At 37.6% G+C, this 21,023-nt stretch overlaps 2 protein-coding genes across 2 annotated transcripts in view; both read left to right on the top strand.

Annotated features, from left to right (window-relative positions):
- The window catches only part of LOC117448492 (mucin-2-like), a gene marked incomplete at its 3' end in the record, with an annotated part of 37,067 nt that overhangs the window by 11,658 nt on the left and 4,386 nt on the right, over positions 1 to 21,023 (top strand). Inside the window, 30 exon segments of the mRNA XM_071203410.1 lie at positions 556 to 962; positions 964 to 1,023; positions 1,025 to 1,200; positions 1,912 to 2,612; positions 2,712 to 2,892; positions 9,002 to 9,124; positions 10,094 to 10,208; positions 10,424 to 10,514; positions 11,907 to 12,089; positions 12,178 to 12,303; positions 13,021 to 13,138; positions 13,215 to 13,353; positions 13,460 to 13,564; positions 13,695 to 13,764; positions 14,547 to 14,684; positions 14,776 to 14,940; positions 15,022 to 15,116; positions 15,203 to 15,329; positions 15,421 to 15,676; positions 16,108 to 16,151; positions 16,257 to 16,360; positions 17,235 to 17,386; positions 17,553 to 17,691; positions 17,769 to 17,904; positions 17,963 to 18,165; positions 18,267 to 18,506; positions 18,607 to 18,763; positions 18,974 to 19,102; positions 19,282 to 19,432; positions 20,975 to 21,018. Coding sequence (XP_071059511.1) covers positions 556 to 962; positions 964 to 1,023; positions 1,025 to 1,200; positions 1,912 to 2,612; positions 2,712 to 2,892; positions 9,002 to 9,124; positions 10,094 to 10,208; positions 10,424 to 10,514; positions 11,907 to 12,089; positions 12,178 to 12,303; positions 13,021 to 13,138; positions 13,215 to 13,353; positions 13,460 to 13,564; positions 13,695 to 13,764; positions 14,547 to 14,684; positions 14,776 to 14,940; positions 15,022 to 15,116; positions 15,203 to 15,329; positions 15,421 to 15,676; positions 16,108 to 16,151; positions 16,257 to 16,360; positions 17,235 to 17,386; positions 17,553 to 17,691; positions 17,769 to 17,904; positions 17,963 to 18,165; positions 18,267 to 18,506; positions 18,607 to 18,763; positions 18,974 to 19,102; positions 19,282 to 19,432; positions 20,975 to 21,018 — 4,875 coding nt within the window.
- LOC117447757 (intestinal mucin-like protein) lies at positions 2,955 to 8,248 on the top strand. The gene is given in 18 exon segments (XM_034084639.1): positions 2,955 to 3,143; positions 3,235 to 3,482; positions 3,660 to 3,843; positions 3,909 to 3,992; positions 3,995 to 4,115; positions 4,225 to 4,400; positions 4,596 to 4,665; positions 4,857 to 4,957; positions 5,038 to 5,069; positions 5,162 to 5,339; positions 5,695 to 5,799; positions 5,888 to 5,928; positions 6,102 to 6,224; positions 6,353 to 6,451; positions 6,738 to 6,866; positions 6,964 to 7,003; positions 7,593 to 7,716; positions 7,839 to 8,248. Coding segments are annotated over 18 exon segments (2,121 nt in total). The 5' UTR covers positions 2,955 to 2,977; the 3' UTR covers positions 7,939 to 8,248.

The raw sequence follows: 21,023 nt of genomic DNA, 5'->3' as shown, positions 1-21,023 counted from the left end.
TTACAACACCAACCGAACCAACAACAACCACAGAATCTACAACCCCACCCACTGAACCTACTACTACAACTGAAACACCAACCACCACCACAGAATCTACAACCCCACCCACTGAACCCACTACAACAACTGTAGCACCCACAACAACCATCACAGAATCTACAACCCCACTCACTGAACCCACTACAACAACTGTAGCACCCACAACAACCATCACAGAATCTACAACCCCACTCACTGAACCCACTACAACAACTTCAACACCAACCACTACCACAGCATCTACAACCCCACCCACTGAACCTACTACTACAACTGAAACACCAACCACCACCACAGAATCTACAAACCCACCCACTGAACCCACTACAACAACTGTAGCACCCACAACAACCACAGAATCTACAACCCTACCCACTGAACCTACTACAACAACTGAAACACCAACCACCACCACAGAATCTACAACCCCACCCACTGAATCCACTACAACAACTGTAGCACCAACCACAGAATCTACAACCCCACCCACTGAACCCACTATAATAACTCAAACACCAACCACCACCACAGAATCTACAACCCCACCCACTGAACCTACTACAACAACTGTAGCACCCACAACAACCACAGAATCGACAACCCCACCCACTGAACCCACTACAACAACTGTAGCACCCACAACAACCACAGAATCGACAACCCCACCCACTGAACCTACTACAACAACTGTAGCACCCACAACAACCACAGCATCTACAACCCCACCAACTGAACCCACTACAACAACAAATGAAACACCAGCCACTACCACAACATATATAACCCCACCAAATGAATCCACTACACCTTGTATTAAAACATGTGAGTGGTCAGATTGGTACGATGTGCATAACCCATTAGAGGACAAGAGTGACTGGGAAACGTATGAGAACATCACAAATAGTGGTATACAAATGTGTGAAATTCGCCATAGAAATTGAATGTAGAGTAACAAATCAGCCTGACGTGGACATCGATCAAATTTGTAAATGAGACTGGCCAACAGGTTTCTTGTGATCTAGGAGTCGGTTTAATATGTAGAAAGGAGGACCAATTAAGACCTCCACAGAAATGTCTCAACTATAAGATCAGAGTATGTTGTGAAGTAGATACATGTGAGCCCACTACAACAACTGAAACACCAAGCACAACCACAGAATCTACAACCCCAGCAATTGAACCCACTACAACAACAACAACAACAACAACTGCAACACCAACTACAACCACTGCATCGACAACCCCACCTATTGAACCCACTACAACAGTGCTTCTCAAAGTATGGTCCGCGGACCACTGGTGGTCCGTGGGCGCCCCCTAGTGGTCCGTGAGTATATTGGTAAAATTTCACATTTGAAATAAATTAATTAATTTAAGTTTTCCGCACTCTCGCGGGAATATCTCCGCAATGGAGCGAGCTTAAGTTTCACTTTCGATTGCATGATATAGCCCAGATAAACACCTTCATCACACATGTTGCCACTTGCTTGTACCATTTTCAGGCGATTTGTAAAAAAACGATGTGTTTTTGGGATATTTGTGGAGTTAGGTGGTCCGCGAGTGTTTTTTTATTGGTTAAGTGGTCCTTGGTATGAAAAAGTTTGAGAAACACTGCACTACAACAACTCAAACACCAACCACAACCACAGCATCTACAACCCCACCCACTGAACCCACTACAACAACAACTGCAACACCAACTACAACCACTGAATCAACAACCCCATCAACTAAACCCATAACAACAACAACAACAACAACAACAACAACAACAACAACTACAACAACAACAACAACTGAAACACCAACAAACACTGCAGAATCTATAACCCCACCCCCTGAACCCACTACAACACCTGCAACACCAACTACAACCACGGAATCCACAACCCCACCCACTGAACCCACTACAACAACTGCAAAACCAACCACAGCATCTACAACCCCAACTATTGAACCCACTACAACAACTCAAACACCAACCACAACCACAGCATCTACAACCCCACCCCCTGAACCCACTACAAGAACTGCAACACCAACTACAACCACTGAATTGACCACCCCACCTATTGAACCCACTTCTACAGTTAAAACACCAACCACAACCACAGCATCTACAACCACACCAACTAAACCCACTACAACAACTGAAAAACCAACCAAAACTACAGAATCTACATCCCCACCCCCTGAACCCACTACAACAACTGCAACAACAACTGCAACACCAACCACCACCACAGCATCTACAACCCCACCAACTAAACCCACTACAACAACTGAAACACCAACCACAACCACAGCATCTACAACCCCACCAACAGCTGAAACACCAACCCCAACCACACCAACTAATCCTACCACTACAACAACTGGAACATCAACTACAACCACAGCATCCACAACCCCACCATCTGAACCTACAACTAAAGCTGAAACACCAACCATAACGACAATACCTGAAAGTGGCCCCACTTTATCAACGCCAGCAATGCCACCAACTCAAGAAATGATCAGTGCAACTACAGAATGTTTCTGTATATTTAATGGAAGTCATTATAGGCCAGGTAAGAAAAAAGTACAACTATACTTTCTTTGAGTTCTCAAAGGTTATTGTAAGGGTTTCCACAGTTTAATCAATTCCTTATCTTTATTCCCAATTTTAGGGGAGGTCATACCAGGCATCGAACACATCGGATCCAATATATGTCTCACAATGATTTGTTCGGATATTTGTGAGATTCACAAGGAGCCTGTACTTTGCTCAACCACAACCATGCCAACAACGACACCCACGACTTCTATACCTACCTGCCCTGAATGGGATGTAGCAGAAAGAATCTTAATGTATCTTGCACGTTAAAATCTATACTTGCATTTATTGCACAATACTGATTTCAATAATTGTTCCTCCTTCCATCAGCAAAATTAGATGTTCTTATTATGTAACTGCACTATGGCTAAATGCATTGAGAACAACACCATTGAAATCGTTCCATATGAATGTCCACACCTTGAGATGATCACGTGTGCCAACGGAAAGAAACCAGTTCTTGTGGATGATGAATACAAATGCTGCAAGCTTTACGTTTCTGACTGTAAGCCATTCTGTAGTTAAAGGATTAATATAATAACTGGTTTCTTTTCTGTTTAAAATGATTTCAACTTTTGAACTGTATTTTTTTTCAGGTTTATGTGAAGGCTGGGGAGATCCTCATTACATCACATTTGATGGATTATTCTACAGTTATCAAGGAAACTGTACTTACGTTTTGATGGAAGAGATTTCCCCAAAACATAAGTTGAACATTTATATTGACAATGTCTATTGTGATCCCACTGAAGATGTTTCTTGTCCGCGATCAATAATTATATCATTCCAATCCGAAGTTTTCACACTCATTAATCATAACCTTCTTGGAGCAGTGCAGCTGGAGGTAAATCTATATATATAGATAAATGCATATTTGTTTTTTTGTTCTTAAAGGCCAACCAGAAATACTTATGTAGATGACTGTAAAATAGGTGCAATGTCATTGATGAATGCTTAGTCACAATGTATAGATTATTTTTATTTTGACACTGTATACTTGATTCCCTTTTTCTCCTTGTAGGCACATAAAAATGGGATACGTCTGAAACTACCTTATGCCCAACAAGGTGTTAAGATCCTGGATACTGGCATCAACTTGGTTCTGGAAATCCCTCGACTTAAAGTGGTCATTACATTTGGTATAACTGGCTTTAGTGTCACCCTTCCATATAGTGACTTTGGCAGCAACACACAGGGGCATTGTGGTAAGAACAAATCATTTATTTGTTTGCAAACTGTAATATTAAGTGTTTTGCCACTCTACCATCAGGCACATGCAATAACAACCAGGCTGATGACTGCAAGTTGCCTGGAGGTCAGCTGGTCGAAGATTGTGCAGTGATGGCCGACTTTTGGCAAAACACATTGAACAACCTGACTGCCAAATACCATCTGTACCACCCACCAATAAACCTGGACCTCCACCAATTGTAACTCCCTGCAAGCCAGACTCCATATGTCACCTTCTTAAGAGCAGGTACACGTTTTCCAATCTAAATTGGAAAGTTCACATTCATCAGCATACATTTCACATACTGTATTTAAAACACCATTGTGAGGTTTTGGTGTGTGTTTTACTTTCACAGAGTCTTTGAAGCGTGCCATCCAGTTGTCTCTCCTGACAATTTCTACCAAGGTTCTGTTTTTGACAGCTGTCATGTTTCCAACCCAGCAGTGGAGTGCACAAGTCTGCAGACTTATGCTGCTGCCTGTGCGCAGGCTGGGGTTTGCCTGTACTGGAGAAACCACACCACTTTGTGTGGTAGGCAACTCCTCATTGTTTTTACTGTACATTCGTAGATCAGAGGAACCAAGGAAGGAAGCGCCTTCTTAATTTTGTTGCATCCAGCACAATTTGAACAGACTGTTGTGCATTTTATTATACTGCTAGGGGTGTTGCGATGCACTGCTATTGATGCTTTTTATTTATGTATTTATTATGTTTTTTCACTCACAGAAAGTGACTGCCCTTCAAACAAAGTTTACAAGCCATGTGGTCCTGCAGAACAGCCAGCTTGTGAAGACAAGTAAGTTTAATCAAAAAGTTAATTTTACAGCACATTAGATTTCCTGAGAGGAAGATCATAATGGATGGTAGCAATAGCTATTTGGTTGTGAACAACATAGTTGCAACATACAGTGTATTAAATGTACTATGTTTTAGAGATCCAAAAGAAATAGAGCAAACTAAATGTTCTATCTTGATTTAATATTACAGTTCTAATGAACCAAGAATGAACTACACTACTGAGGGCTGCTTTTGTCCTGATGGAATGAAACTATTTAACAAGGAGTCTGGCATATGTGTTGATAAGTGCGGTAAGTGTGTTGTATATTCTGAAATATTTTCGTTGAGCAGAGTCTATCGTATTACTCATTAAGTGACCATTTTCCAACAGGATGTCTTGATCCTGAGGGAAATCCTCGTGAGGTGAGTCTTGTATTCATTTTAATTTGAAATCCCAAACAAAGTTATTTACTTGCAAAAGACAATTAACTCATAACTTTGTTTCATTCTTCTAGTTCAATGAGCGGTTTGAGTACAAATGCCAAAGCTGCATCTGTGGCGAGTCCACCAAGACTGTCTCTTGCAAGCCTAAAGAGTGCCCAACTGCACCGGTTACAAGCTGCATGGGTCCCGGGTTTGTCCTTATCAACACAACTAATCCATCAGACCCCTGCTGTTCTGCCTTTGTTTGTGGTATGTCATATAGCATCAATGCATGTTTGTTTAGTTTATTTTTATTTGTATTTATCTTTCGAGCGTGTAAAACCAAAGAAAATACAAATGAAACAAAAGATGATACAGACATGATACAGTACTATACAAATGAATGCAATAACAAAACGAAATATTTAATTAATAATTGAATAATCTGTAGTATCATTGTCTGATATCAATAAACAACAAAGCTTTAGCTAATTACACATCCGAAAAGGGGTCGGAAGAAGTTTACACTTTACACTTGTCCTCCAGAGTTTAGAAAATGATACATATTGATAAGTATATTCATGGCTATTAACTATTTTCTTTCACCGTTTTATCTTCTCCACAGAATGTCACAGCAACACTTGCCCACCTACAAACATGAACTGTCCTGTAGGATATATTCCAGTTGTCAGTGTTCCTGAGGGAAAATGCTGTCCAGAACGTATATGTGGTGAGATCATTATTTTGTAATAGTTTTAATGTAAAATAAAAGCTAAAGATGATTGTGATACGATTTAATTTGTCTTACTCTTTTCTAGAACCAAAAAGAGTATGTGTCCACAAAAACTCTGAATACCAGGTAAATAAGAAATGCAAATATGTAATTATTGTACATACAGTCTATATACGTATATTTATATATAAATAATGATTTGTTAATATACTGTACAACTTCTGACATTATAATTTCTGCTGAACATGTTCTGTATGGCTAAAACACAAGTATGAATAAATGTCTTCTTTATTTGCTAGCCTGGCTCTTTAGTTCCTGTAGCACCATGCCAGGATTGTCTCTGTACCAATGAGGTGGACCAAGATTCTAAACTATTCAAGATAACATGTGAATTGCAGAAATGTAAAACAGACTGTGGCATGGTAAGTGAAATTACACCTATTTTGCAAATACACACAATACATTTTATACATGTAGTTTTTCTCACTTTGTTTTCTGTAAGAGTGAACTGGACTCTACTTCTGCAACTTAAATTCACCCTTTCCCTTAGGGATATGAATATCTGGAACCTGATTCAGATGAGTGCTGTGGAAAATGTGTGCAGAACCACTGTGTTGTCAGTCTAAACGAAACTAAACGACTCTTGAAGGTATATTGGATCATCTCTTCTGGCTACTACCTTACATCATAATATAGTATATAGTTATTTATATCTGTCCATAATCCGACTTCGTCGTGTGTGTGTGTGTGTGTGTGTGTGTGTGTGTGTGTGTGTGTGTGTGTGTGTGTGTGTGTGTGTGTGTGTGTGTGTGTGTGTGTGTGTGTGCGCGCGCGCGTGTGTGTGTGTGTGTGTGTGTGTGTGTGTGTGTGTGTGTGTGTGTGTGTGCGTGCGTGTGTGCGTGCGTGTTTGTGTGTACATCCTTCTCTCTTCTGAGCCAGGAGATACCTGGTCACCACCTGAGAATAAGTGTCAGCATTACACCTGTGTTGAGGTTGGTGATACTTTAACGACGTTCAATTCCCATATTGTGTGCCCATCATTTCAACAGAGCAACTGCCTACCTGTAAGTATCATTTATCAATTTTAACTGATGACACAGAATTGTTTGTGTTTCTGAGACCATATGTTAAAACAAATCATGTCAATTTATTTCTCTGCAGGGCACAGTTCAGACTTCAGCAGATGGCTGTTGTAAAATGTGTGAGTGTGACATTTTCTTTAGTCTTGGACAGAAAGTAGATGCCTTCAAAATGAAATGTTTGAATTAGAAGTTGTTCAATATTGCATACAATTATATATATTATATATATATATATATATATATATAACCTACAGTCAGACCCTTAAGGAAAATCTGAATGTTTGATCCCACAGCCACTATAGCATAATACCATGCATTATTATATCACAGCCCTGACTTCAGAACTGAAATTGTAACTATATTTACACCATATGAAGCCATATCAAATACATTTATTAATTTTCTGGTTTTCTTCACCAAATGTCCCTGGATTTTTGTTCAAAAAACAAAAATGCATCAATCATGTTGTTTGTCATTGACTTAGCATTTATTATACGGATCTTAATAGCATGTGATGTACATATACACATTTGATAAAACATACTGTAATGAGCATTATGTAAGTAAACTGTTATTTAAAGGGTTAACATTCTGAAAATAAATAAATAAATACTGTTAATGATCAGGTACAGTATGACGTTTGAAAACATATTTCACTCTGTGGTCCTCTAAGGAAAATGGTTATAATTGTGTGTCTGTTTCTAAAAGGTTTGGAGAGGGAGAAGGGCTGCAAGACTGTTTCCACAAAGACATTTGTTATGCACAAGGGCTGTCAGTCATACAATGAGGTAGCAATACCATATTGTGAAGGAACGTGCAACACTTTCACCAAGTAAGGATTACTAATATTTATCTTTCCTCTAAACAGTGACAAATCCATTAGGTTTTGGACTATTAAAAAAGTTTAGACATGGTTTATGTAGGTTTTAATCAACCTGTCTTTGCTATCTTTAGGTACTCTGAAGCAGCAGCAGCTATGCAGCATTCTTGCTCCTGCTGTAGGCAACTCGATTTATGTCTCATTGTTGTCTTGTTTGCGTCAAGCTTTTATTAATTACAAACAATTACCTACAGACCTAAGAATACTGACTGTATTTAGTTTTAGTTAATAACACATACAGAGAATCTGAAGGAGCCTGAATCGACAGAGAACCTCTGAAAAAGAATTGAAGATATAGAGAGACCCTTTTTCTGTCTAGTCCCCAGTTCACCCTGAATGGTTAAAAGGTCTTGACAAGTTTCTGTTTGTTGTGCATCAGGGCAAGCGTTTCTGTTTGCTTTGTGTCAGAGTAAGGCTTTCTGTTTGCATGACAGCTCTGTATACATGGACAATTAAGAAAGCGCTGTTACAACACACAAGAACACTGTCTACCTTGAGGGAATGTTTTGTTAACAAAACTGTCTTTAATCATATTTGTTCTACCATCTCTATCTGATATTGATGTAACGAACAAATAAAAATGATTTGAACATTTCATTCTAAATGCCCATTCTTCTATTGAAGCAGGAAGGAGGGAACATTACAAAACTCTCTGCATTTTCAAAAGGGGGTAATACAACATATAATTAAATGGCTCCAAAATGTTATTCAAATAATTGATTGAAGCCATTCAGAGATGGGCTACATCAGCTGTTAGAAAAGGTAGATGCTATACTGTCAGTACCCATGTTAACGGTCTCTAAATAGTTGCACAATGTTTGATCATTGTTGAAGGAAGTGAATGTTAACATGTACTTAACAGATTGGGAGGCACAACGCACTTCTTAAAATGCCATGGACCAGTGAGAAAAGTACACTTAATTAGTCTAAGAGGTAACAGGACAACTATAGTATATGTCAGTTGATACAATATAGTTCTTACTTATAGAACTTATGTTAACATAAGATTGGTAAATGTATCAAAGATCAAAATTCAACAAAAAACTATGCAGACTGAGAGTGACTGATTCACTACTATGATGGAGGCACATGAGGATGAAATGTTGTGATAAGCTCTTCATGGGTGTGATCTTACTAGTGAAAATGACCACAATGGCTGACACCCAAAATGTCTATGAGACCCCTCCTTAACTGCAAACACCCAATGAACTATATTACATGATATTTTTTCGAGTAGGATCAGTTGGTTCAGCCATCCCGGTCAGGAGCAGGATGAGGATCATGAGAGCAGCCGAGATGCTTCTCGAATTGGTGATACCATGGCTCACTATCTGCCTTTTACCACCTGCCGCCGGCACCGGTATGTAATCTCAATTTACACAGAGAGAGCAGCGTATATCAAATCTAACCGTAAAGTAAAAAGGACCCTATCCTGGGAAGAATTGGGTTTGGGGTAACAGCTGTTGGAGCATATTGTATAATTTAATAACAGCATATTAATACATCAGCATTAAACATCACCAGCTGATTACCTGCATTAATAAGTCTATCTTTATATATTTTGTGTTACTCTTTATCCTTTAGTTAAAAAGTTTTTTTATTCAATAGTTGATATGGTGTTAAAATATGTAAATGAGGGATTTTTTTATACTTAAAAAGAACTGCAGATGCAAATGAACAAAGAGTAGTGAAATTAACAACTAGATGTGTTTTTTTAGATGTTTTCTTTCTGTTATTCTGAAAAAGTGTTGATGTTTTTCATGTGCATACTGTATAATACAAATATCAACAGCGTCTTTTTCTGACAATATTGATCATGTGTCTTTTTTTTCAGTCATAGTTCAGACCATGCGCCAAATGCCAGTAATTACAGGTGATTTGTCTTTTTTGTTTGAAGATGAGAGATAACAAAACAAACATCATTTTCAGTTTCCACTAAAATGTTATTTGTCTCCATAATCTAGAATTGAGACCAGCTCACAATGAAAAGATCTGCAGTACATGGGGAAACCATCATTTCAAGACGTTCGATGGAGATTTCTTCCAGCTTCCCTCACCTTGCAACTACATCCTTGCGTCCCAGTGTAAGGGAACCTACGAACATTTTAACATTCAGTTCCAACGGCAGGTGATAAATGGGGTCCCCATCATAAAGAGGGTCACCATGAGACTGGACGGGGCTGAAGTGGAATTAGACAAGACTTCCATCAAAGTCAATAATGAACAGTGAGTCTGTTGTCAAAACCACTTTCCAATATCAGCTGATATACGGGTTGCAGTGATGGTTGATGTCATCTAACTGTGATGATTTGTTTTTGTCCCCCTTTAGTTTCACTTTACCATTCAGCCGGTATGGCATTACAGCCGAAAGGACTGTCTCCTATGTCAAAATCGAGGCAAAGTTGGGCGTGGTCATCATGTGGAATGAAGAAGACGCACTCTGGGTAAGTGCATTTATCATGTGCTTTCTATTGCACAAATTATAACTCATATTGATTTTGAAAGATATTTTGATAACTAAGGAAAATAATCAAATGAAAGCATTCACTTTTTAGAATTGATTCAATAGACATAAAGAATAAATCCGTAGCAAGTCAAAGGAAGTTATTTCTGAAAATGTGCATAATGATAAAATAAAAATAATTGTAATGTTTTCTAGGTTGAGCTGGATGTTAAATTCAAGAACCAGACCTGTGGCCTGTGCGGTGACTACAACGGAGTCCAGGTTTATGATGAGTTCTTTAAAGAAGGTATATACTAAATAGTAAAGCGCAAACCAATCTGCACAAAATCTTTACATTTGCTCAAATAAAACCTCTTGTTCCGGCAGGGAAGACTGTAAGCCTTGATTATTTTGAGGAGACCTGGAAAGTCAATGGTCCTACCGAAGACTGTGAAAAAAGCTCCGCTCAAGACAAACAGACCTGTGAAAATCAAGTATGTCAATTTGCTTAAAAGAATTCTCAAACAACTCAAATGACCTTTCACTTATATCATCTACTGTCTTTTTAATGTGTATTTACCTTTGTTTAACCTGTTAAACCCCGAGCCTGTTTTTAAAGTTTCAGGCTCGAAAATGACATTCCCAGAACAAATGACTATAACTTCACTTTTAAAAGGTTTATATGAATAATTGTTATCAAAGCAAGGTTACATCTGTGAGTTGGATGTAGAAGTGTCAGAATCAATATAGATTGTTCTGTGTCAGAGTAAATTCAGATGGAACATAGCAAAAAAATTCCTGTCTCTGCCTAAAGAAAACCCATTACTTATAGTGAAGACCAACCTTGAATGATGGGTTAGTAGCCTAAAAGCTTTAGGAATCCAAAGTATAACATATAATAAGTAACCTGTATCAAGATTGAGGCAAAACAAGTGACATTTCACCTTTTTAGAGAGGTTTATGAAAATAAAGTCCAGGCGGAATAAGCTTTGGGCACATTTGGTTCCATCAGTGCCATTTGACCTTTTTCAGGTACCAGACTATACAAATCATTGTATTACATTGAATCATCACTCTAGGTATTCATTCCACCCAAAAAACAAACAAAAAAATGTAAAAAAAAAAAATTGTTAAAAAATGTTAAAAATATGTTTGTGTGTGTGAGTGAGTGTGTGTGTGTGTGTGTGTGTGTGGTGTGTGTGTGTGTGTGTGTGTGTGTGTGTGTGTGTGTGTGTGTGTGTGTGTGTGTGTGTGTGTGTGTGTGTGTGTGTGTGTGTGTGTGTGTGTGTGTGTGTGGTGTGTGTGTGTGTGTGTGTGTGTGTGTGTGTGTGTGTGTGTGTGTGTGTGTGTGTGTGTGTGTGTGTGTGTGTGTGTGTGTGTGTGTGTGTTGTGTGTGTGTGTAAGTGTAGCTGTGTGTGTGTGTAAGTGTGTGTAAGTGTAGCTGTGTTCGGGCTTAACAGGTTAAATATGTTGCATTTCTTCTTCTTCTTCTTCTTCTTCTTCTTCTTCTTCTTCTTCTTCTTCTTCTTCTTCTTCTTCTTCTTCTTCTTCTTCTTCTTCTTCTTCTTCTTCTTCTTCTTCTTCTTCTTTTTCCTGTTATTATTATTAATATTATTATTATTAAATTAAATGTAGGTACAATTTAAATACAATATATACTTTGACCCCCAGATCGACCTCTGCTCGAACTTGCTGTCAGGCCCTGCTTTCCTCAGCTGTAATAACCTGATTGATAAGGACTCTTTCATCAGAGCGTGTGTGAAGGACATTTGCAGATGTAACAGCAGTACCACATGCTTGTGTTCGACCATATCAGAGTACTCCCGTCAGTGCGCTCATGCAGGCGGGACACCACACAAATGGAAGACTGCACAAATGTGTGGTAAGAACAGCAATCAGAACATTTAGATCATCTTTTGTATGTCATTATTTCAAAATCACTGTTTCTAAATAACATTTTTTTTTAATAGCAAAAACCTGCCCTTTTAACATGGAGTATCAAGAATGTGGTAGTCCTTGTACTGACACCTGCAGCAACCACCAGAGAAGCGAAGTATGTGAGGATCACTGCCTAGACGGATGCTTCTGTCCATCTGGTAAGTTTTCTTTCCACAAACTTAGGGGGAAAAACTGAAATGTTAAAGGGTTTACTCATTTTACACAAGTGATTTTTTCATTATTTTTATATACCTTTTTTTGGCTCTTGACTTTTGATATTTGTGTGCATAATTAATAATTCATGCTGTTAAATTGCAGTCAATAAGTTAGTTGTCTACAAATACTGAGGTAATGTTGTTAATGAAGTGAAGTTTACATTTGTCAGCTCCCAGTTGAGATACTACATTGGACATAGCTTAAATTACGTGTCATATACAACTGTGTAGTATAATGTAGTGCAAAGGTATACTCCGGTTTAATGTCTGATGTTTGTGGTTGGTCAATTTTCAACTCTTGTCCCTAGTTTGGCTTTACATGTGCATTGCCATTAAAATAAATGGTGAAAGTTGTCAGGCCATGGACAAAGACATCTAAATTAGGTGGATTCAACGCAGTTTGTGTTGATTCAAAATATTTGTAAACTTGTATTGCTTTTTAATCGTTTTTAGTTGTGGTTTTTTTACCATGAAATCTGCCTTCATTTGGGTTTGCCTGAGTATACAGTTGTTACATCAGAGAGTGTATTAAGAAAATATCCATTGTAAAAAACAAAAAAATGTGTTACCGTTTAAATGAAATATTGTGTACAAATTATAAATGGGGTTTGCAGTTTACTTCACAGACCTGACTAATAATGTCATTATGTTTTTCTTAAGGGACTGTCTTTGATGACATAACACAAAGTGGGTGTGTTGCTTTTGACAAATGCTCCTGCACATACGAGGGCAAGTCATACAAACCAGGAGAATCATACTCAAGGACATGTCAAAAATGGTAATAGTTTACTTGAATATCATTTTCAAATTTGTATTCAAGCTGATTTGTTTGATTTAGTGAACTCTGTTTGCAGCACCTGTACCCAGGGTCAGTGGAAATGTATGGATATGGACTGTCCAGGTATCTGCTCCATACTGGGGGGCTCCCACATCTCCACTTATGATGATAAAATGTATACTTTCCATGGAGACTGCTCTTATGTCCTCTCCAAGGTGAGGCATTCATATTTAAATGTTATCATCCTTTAAAAAAGATCGCAATCTTTGTAAATAAGCAAACCAATTGTAACCATGTGCATTTGTATCTTCTTGACTTCAGGAAGCTAATGGGACTTTCAGTGTCCATGGTGACCTTGTCAAATGTGAAATATCAAAAAAATCAACTTGCCTGGCAGCAGTCACCCTAAACCTGCCTCAAAACATGGTACAGTGTGTTATGGTTTTCTCTTAATAAAGAAAAACATATGTATATGATCTTCTCCATTTCTTATCTGTTGAAAAAGTTTATATTTACCCAGAAGTTTTTGAAATATTGTATTTGTTTCCCACTGCAGAAGATTGTAGTGCAAGCTAACGGACATGTTATATATAACACAATGAGAACTCCGTTGCCTCTTTTCATGGGTGAGCTATTATTTTCTAGTAAGTCATGCATGGGAAAAAATGAAATGTTGACTTTAATAAACGCATTATGACAACAAATTTAACAAAACTGTATTAGGTTACTTGAAAGCATTCATTTTAAGTTTAAATTGGTCCAACTTAAAGGTCAATTATCATACTATTTTTAGGCTATAACATAGGTCTCAGATATTAAAAATATATAAACTATGAAGTGTTTTGAAGTGTTTTGCTCAAAATACTAAACAGATCACCCATTCTAGCCATGCGTCATATCCCTCGATTTCACTTCCTGTTACTAAAGTGCTGATTCTGGTTATAAAGCTTTGCGATGCTTGCTAATGTAAACAAAGACCATATTACGTCGAAAACAGTCGGGCATTGTTTCTGATAGCAACGTTTCTGATAGGGCCGTGGGTCCGCATTGCCGATATTACATCATATCAGACGCAAATCTGGATCAGCTCCATTGTTCCCCCGTTTTTAGAGATTTGGGTACAGAGGAAAAAAGAGAAGGTGTTATTTTTCTGACGCTGTGTGAGTTCCGTGACACACCGGGGACACCTATTTATGTATAAAAGACAACAAAAAGTGCATTTTGCATGATAAGTCCCCTTTAATATAATTGCTTTCACCTAACCTAATACAGTTTTGTGAAATGTGTTGACATACATTTAATTAAACTCAACTTTTCAGTTTGTTCAGTGTTACATATAATTAAGTTTGCTCAAATAAACTAAACAGTCTCTTTATTCATAATGAAAAACGTGTGTTTCCCCCCACAGATGACATAACAGTCTTCAGCCCATCGACATTCTTCATTGTAATCCACACCAAATACGGGCTTGATCTTGAGATTCAGCTAAAACCCATTATGCAGGTCTACATCAAAGCCAGTGTTCGAAATAAAGGAAAACTCATGGGTTTGTTATACTTCTTATAGTAATAGTGTAAAACATCCACATTTTGCAATGAATGTTTTATTAAGTGTTAAGGAATCATTATCTTGTCCAGGTATTTGTGGAGATTTTAATGATGTAGAAGCTGATGACTTCAGAACCACAAATGGATTGATTGAGGGAACAGCGTGGGCATTTGTGAACACATGGAAGACTAAGCCAAGTTGCCCAGATGCTACAAACATAATTGGGTACCCCTGCACATCGAGCATAGACAAAGGTAGGTCACATACATAGTACTTTATATTTCAATATCATTTTCTCAATGTACCCAAATAAATATGTTTATTTTTGTTTGTAGAGAATTATGCCAAGCACTGGTGTGGGATGCTGTCAGACCCAAAAGGGATTTTTGCAAAGTGTCATACTGAAATAAACCCAGAAGACTATCAGGAAGTAAGCAGATCTTGTTTTTGTCTGCAGTCTAATCTATGTGTTCATGTGTTAGGGTTATTTTACATACTTAACATTTCTCTCTGCAGTCTTGTATTTATGACACCTGTGCCGGTCATAGCAGTGAAGAGTGCATGTGTGCTGCTATATCCTCTTATGTCCATGCATGCGCTGCTGAAGGCATCCTGTTGCAAGGATGGAGGAACACCATTTGCCGTAAGTTAAACCCAAACTTTCAAATGTGAAATAAAAAAAATCCTTATTCATTTATAATATTTAAACAAGTGAACCTGTTTCCTTTGAAAAGAGCACTACACAACTGGCTGCCCTGCTACTTTTGTGTATGAATACGAAATGACAAGCTGTCGTCGCACCTGCCGCTCTCTTAGTCAGTCAGACTTAACATGTGGCATTGAGTTTACCCCAATGGATGGCTGCGGCTGTGCCAAAGGAACTTTCCTGAATGACCGGGATCAGTGTGTGCCAGCCTCACAATGCTCTTGCCAGGTGGGAGACACGCTGGTGCGCCCAAAGCAATCCATCACAGTCAATGGAAAAACCTGGTGAGGATTTCAAAATGTCCTTTAATATTGCAGCAAAACAATATTTTCGTATGATTGTTTTATTTTATTGTTTTAAGTAAGCTGATAGGTCCAATTTGTCATATATTAAAGTCTAATGTTTATCTAGCGCAGGGTTTATTTTTGATTTTACAAGTGCAGTTTCCCACAAGTAGATATTTTCTCTCAAGGCTTTGGTTTTATCCCTAAATCCAAACCCTTGACCTGTCAGCTCAGTATGTGCTAAATAGTCACCAGCTCTCCTGGACAACCAAGTTAGCCAAAGTGTGTAACCTTGATTTGGACATAAGAGAACTACACATCCTAAAGGCCAGACATGTTTGAGACCACTGTCGTAAACCACTGTTTCTTCATTAACAAGAAATTGAGCAGAAACTAGCAAGTTTTAACTTTGTGTGTTCTATACATTTCAGCATGTGCCTTAGTGGAACACTGAATTGTGAAGGAATAGAAGAATGTAGGTACCATCACTCATCTTAATATTCCTTCTGTTGCAAAGCACAGTATGAGCTACACCAAGCCTTCAGTGGTGTAATTTCTAACACACTATCATTGTCATCAGCATGCAAAAAGCCGATGGTTTACTTCAACTGCTCCAGCTCAAAGCCACGGGAGAAGGGATCCGAGTGTCAAAAGAGCTGCCAGACTCTGGACACAGACACATGTGTAAGATTATATTGTGGTTCATGACTACTGTTGAATATTCTATGACTACCATCTCTATAATACATTTTTATATACTTATAATGGGTCAGGGTTTTTTTTCGCACTGTATATTCATAATTATATAAGCACTAAAATAGGTTTAAACAGGATTAGTAATAATAACACATTTTAAAGCATTTTGTCAAGTATCATAATACTTTAGTATTTCGGGTCAATCAATGTTTAAGAGAAGAATCTCAGTCTTGGGTTGCTCAGGACATTATCCTTAGCCAGTTATAAAGACTGATAGAGAACTGCTCTAATGTATGATACCACATTTTTTATTTGAAGTTTCTGAAAAAGGAATACTGTCTTACAAACATCAATAACATGCTTTTAGCTTAATCTGTATAAGGTTGCACACAATCATGATATAATTGTTAGCTGATGCGCTGACTACAAGTAAAGGCTAACAAATACGAAGATAATCAGATAATCAAAGACTCATCAATGCTTTATTATCTGAAACTAAACAAATGTTATCACAATGATCATTATGCAATTAAAAAAAAAATACAATGGATTCAAACTATGGGAATTGGAATAAAATATGATAAAAAAATAGCAACATAAGTAAATCCAGTGAGTGAGCAGCAATTATGAAGTAATGTGATACAGAATGTTACTTTATAAAATTATTTTTAATATGCGATATATTCCGCTTACTTATTAACTAAGTATAAGGTGCCAAAATCAGATTGTACTGCACTAAGTATGATATTGAATGCTGTATAGACATGAGTTTCTTGGAAAGTGTTACCAAATGTTCTATAAATGTGTCCTACAGTAAAGCAGCAGGATGACATGTTAAATACTTTGCTGTTACATTGTATAGGCCAGTACACATTGTATGTCAGGATGTGTATGCCCAGCTGGCCTGGTGTTTGATGGTAAAGGAGGCTGCATAAAGGAACAGAACTGCCCCTGCACATATAATGGAGATTCCTTTCATTCTGGAGAAAATGTCACTGTAAACTGCAATACCTGGTGAGTCCTTTCATTGTTTTCATACTAAAATAGCGCTGTGTCAATTCACTGTTGTGTTTTTTTTAGTGATGCATGATATATATCTGGCTTGGTGGGAAAAAAATCAATTAATGTCTTAAAATGTCTTTGCGGATATATAACTTAACATAACTTCATTTACCTATAGTACTTGCAAAAGCAGAAAATGGACTTGTACAGATCATGAGTGTGGTGGATTCTGCACCATATATGGAAAGAGCAATTACATCACTTTTGATGAGAAGAAATTCTCCTTTAATGGGGACTGTAGCTACATCTTCACTCAGGTATTGCACTGACCTATATTCAGTCTTATCAGTTTGTCAAAAGTCTGTCTTGTAATATAATCATCAATATCTTGCAGGATTACTGTGGAGAAGACATGAATGGCACCTTTAGGGTCCTAACAGAGAGCATCCCATGCGGTGGGAGCGAAACCATTTGCTCCACTGCTATCAAGCTTTACTTAGGGGTACTTAACACTATATTTCATTATTATGGTATACATTTGAAATGCATTTTTTGAATATTGAAAATAACATTGAAGAATTACAAAAGAGTATGTTCTTTTGCTTTTTCAGAACAACGAAATCGTTCTTTCAGAGGAAAGTGTCAGAGTTATCAAACAAAGCAAAGGGGAAGACATACCATATAAGGTCCACACTATGGGTATTTATCTTGTCATTGAGGCAAAGAATGGACTTGTTCTTATGTGGAATAAGAGGACAACACTCATGATCAAACTCAAGTCAAATTTCAAGGTGGGTGACGAGATATACAGTTGTTCGGCTAAATGATAATAAGGATGCCCCCTCATTAATGCAACAATATAAATTAACTATATCTCGCTTACTATTCCCAGGGAAAAGTCTGTGGTCTGTGTGGGAATTACGATGGAAATATCAAGAACGATTTTACCACCAGAAACAAAGGAGTTGTGGTTGACGCCCTTGAGTTCGGAAACAGCTGGAAAGTGTCACCTAATTGCCCTAATGCAAACACAGCAAAAGATCCCTGCAGTATGTACTCATACAGGAAGGCATGGGCATCAAAACACTGCGACATTATCAATACTAAAGTATTTGCTAGTTGCCATTCGAAGGTAAGAGAACTGCCAATTAACTAAGATAGGTAGATAGATAGATAGATAGATAGATAGATAAATAGAGTGTATTTACATTTACAATTGCTTTGTTCAAAAGGTGGATCCAAAAAACCATTATGAAGCCTGTGTGAGAGACACGTGTTCCTGCAACACAGGAGGAGATTGTGAATGTTTCTGCTCTGCTGTCGCAGCCTACGCAGCAGCCTGTAACGAGGCCGGAGTGTGTGTGAGATGGAGAACTCCCAAAATCTGCCGTAAGTTTTTTATTGGTGTTTCTGTGAGACGATGAACAAGAAATATACCGTACTGCATCACCTTTTGTCAGCATCCCCTTTGTCATTTAAATTGTTGAATTTACAAATAAAGCCTGACTCTCATATCCTTTTACAGATTTGATTCACTATATAGTAATCTTTTCTTGTACGTTGTTATTATTTATTTTCTATTTTCTTTTGTTTCATTAGCTATATTCTGTGATTTTTACAACCCTGATGGAGAGTGTGAATGGCACTATAAGCCTTGTGGAAAACCATGTATGAAGACATGCAGAAATCCCTCGGGAGAATTCTTCAACCACATTCCAGCATTAGAAGGTAGGTAGAAATTAAAGTAAAAATGTATGTCTCTCTAAGTTTGTAAATACAGAGTTGAATATTTGTTTTTTTCATACAGTTTCACCACTCAGATATTCTAACATGGTTTAGACTAGTTCCAATATGTACCTTTTCTGTGGTAGTACAGCATTTTTTACAGTAACATTTAATTTTTTAAGGCTGCTATCCAAATTGCCCGCCTGAACGACCTTATTTCGAAGAGGATGACATGAAGTGTGTGTCAAATAAGGAATGTGGCTGTTATGATGACGAAGGGAATCACCATGAAGAAGGGAAGCTTTGGCCTTCAAAAGATAACTGTCACAACTGGTAAGTCACTTTCCATGTTATTAATGATGCATTGGTGCAAAAGTAAATGATATCACTTGAACTGTTTTCACAACAGATAGTGTAAGGCAGCAATATACACAATATAATTTATTCATGCTGTTCAGATTTACATCACATACATTACATATCATTTAGCTGACGCTTTTATCCAAAGTGACTTACAATAAGGGCAAAAATCATAAAGAAACAAACAGGAACAACAAGGAAAGTGCAGATATATTTACTTCACGCAAGATTATACCATAGTAAGTGCTGGTGAATCAGATACAAGGCCTAAGTTGAAGTTACCTAAAGTTTTTTTTTCAGCAATAACTTAATTTCCAAGGTACAGTCGAAATAGAAGCGTAAATAGTTTGCGACGGAAGATATGCAGAGTTTTTGCTGTCCTGATGTCAATGGGGAGTTCATCCCTCAATTTAGGAGTCAGGATAGCAAACAGGCGTGTTTTTGAGGGGTAGCTGGGTCCCACTCGCAGTGATGGAGTAGCAAGTCTATTGGCTGATGCCGAGCGTAGTGCACGTGCTCGAGTAGATGGTTGAAATAAGGCCTGGATGTATGAAGGAGCTAGCTATAGTGACTACTGTATGCAAATTATTTTATTTCAGCAATAGCAATTATTTCTTATTTCTTTCTTTGAAGTAAAATCATTTTTCTGAATAAGTTGAAGATCCTACTGTCACGTGTTGTCTGTTAATTGTGTTACTAAAGAGTTGCTTAACCTTTGTACTATAAAATAGCCATTATCCTCAAATACTTCTCTTGTTTTTAGGGAACAATAAAAGTTGCCATACAATCATGAACAATCTCATGTTGCTTATCACAGCCTCACATGTACCTTTATTTTCATATAAAAGGAGGAGCTCTAATCAGTACTTTGGTCAGGCTCTTTAAACAATGGCATCTGTATTTGTTGCCTAGGAGACCTGGTGTTTTGGATGGAGACACATTGGCAATGTTTGTATGAAACTGTGCATACTATTAAAGGCATGCCTCATGCTGTGGTACACATTTGGAATAACTATTTATTATTAATAGGACAGCTATTTACACAGGTTCTGCCATGTCTTAATCACATCACGGACCTTCACAGTGCGCACCACGGCAATTACAAAATGCTCATAAAACAGATAAACGTCTCCTTCAAATGGCTGTTAATAGAATCACTGGTATACAGTTAATAAAGAAGATCAGTATAGGCTAACTTGTTATTCTCTCTTGGCGTCATTATCTTATTTTAGCTGGTCAATAAAATGAAGACTAAAAGAGAAAAACAAAGAAAAGCATAAATAAATAGCATTTTTTAGTTAAATAAAATAAAGTTTATAGAACACAATTGGCGATGCCTACATTCATGACATAACGCACGTTTTCTTCCAGCTGGGCACATTGTAGGTTAACAAGATACCAAACCTGTGGGCAGGGAAGGAAAAAACAAAAAGATCTGGGCACCAATATCAAAATGGTTGCCTATATGTTAATGTATTATTTTTAAACATATTATTTTTTTTATTTACCTTTTAGTAAATGTTCTTCAACAAAAGTGAAGTGCTACTATGATAATCTAGGTAAG

The sequence above is a fragment of the Pseudochaenichthys georgianus genome, chromosome 6, assembly GCF_902827115.2.
Source record: "Pseudochaenichthys georgianus chromosome 6, fPseGeo1.2, whole genome shotgun sequence".
Lineage (NCBI taxonomy): Eukaryota > Metazoa > Chordata > Actinopteri > Perciformes > Channichthyidae > Pseudochaenichthys > Pseudochaenichthys georgianus.
Note: the sequence above shows the minus strand (reverse complement) of the source record. Positions and strands in the feature narration are given on the sequence as shown.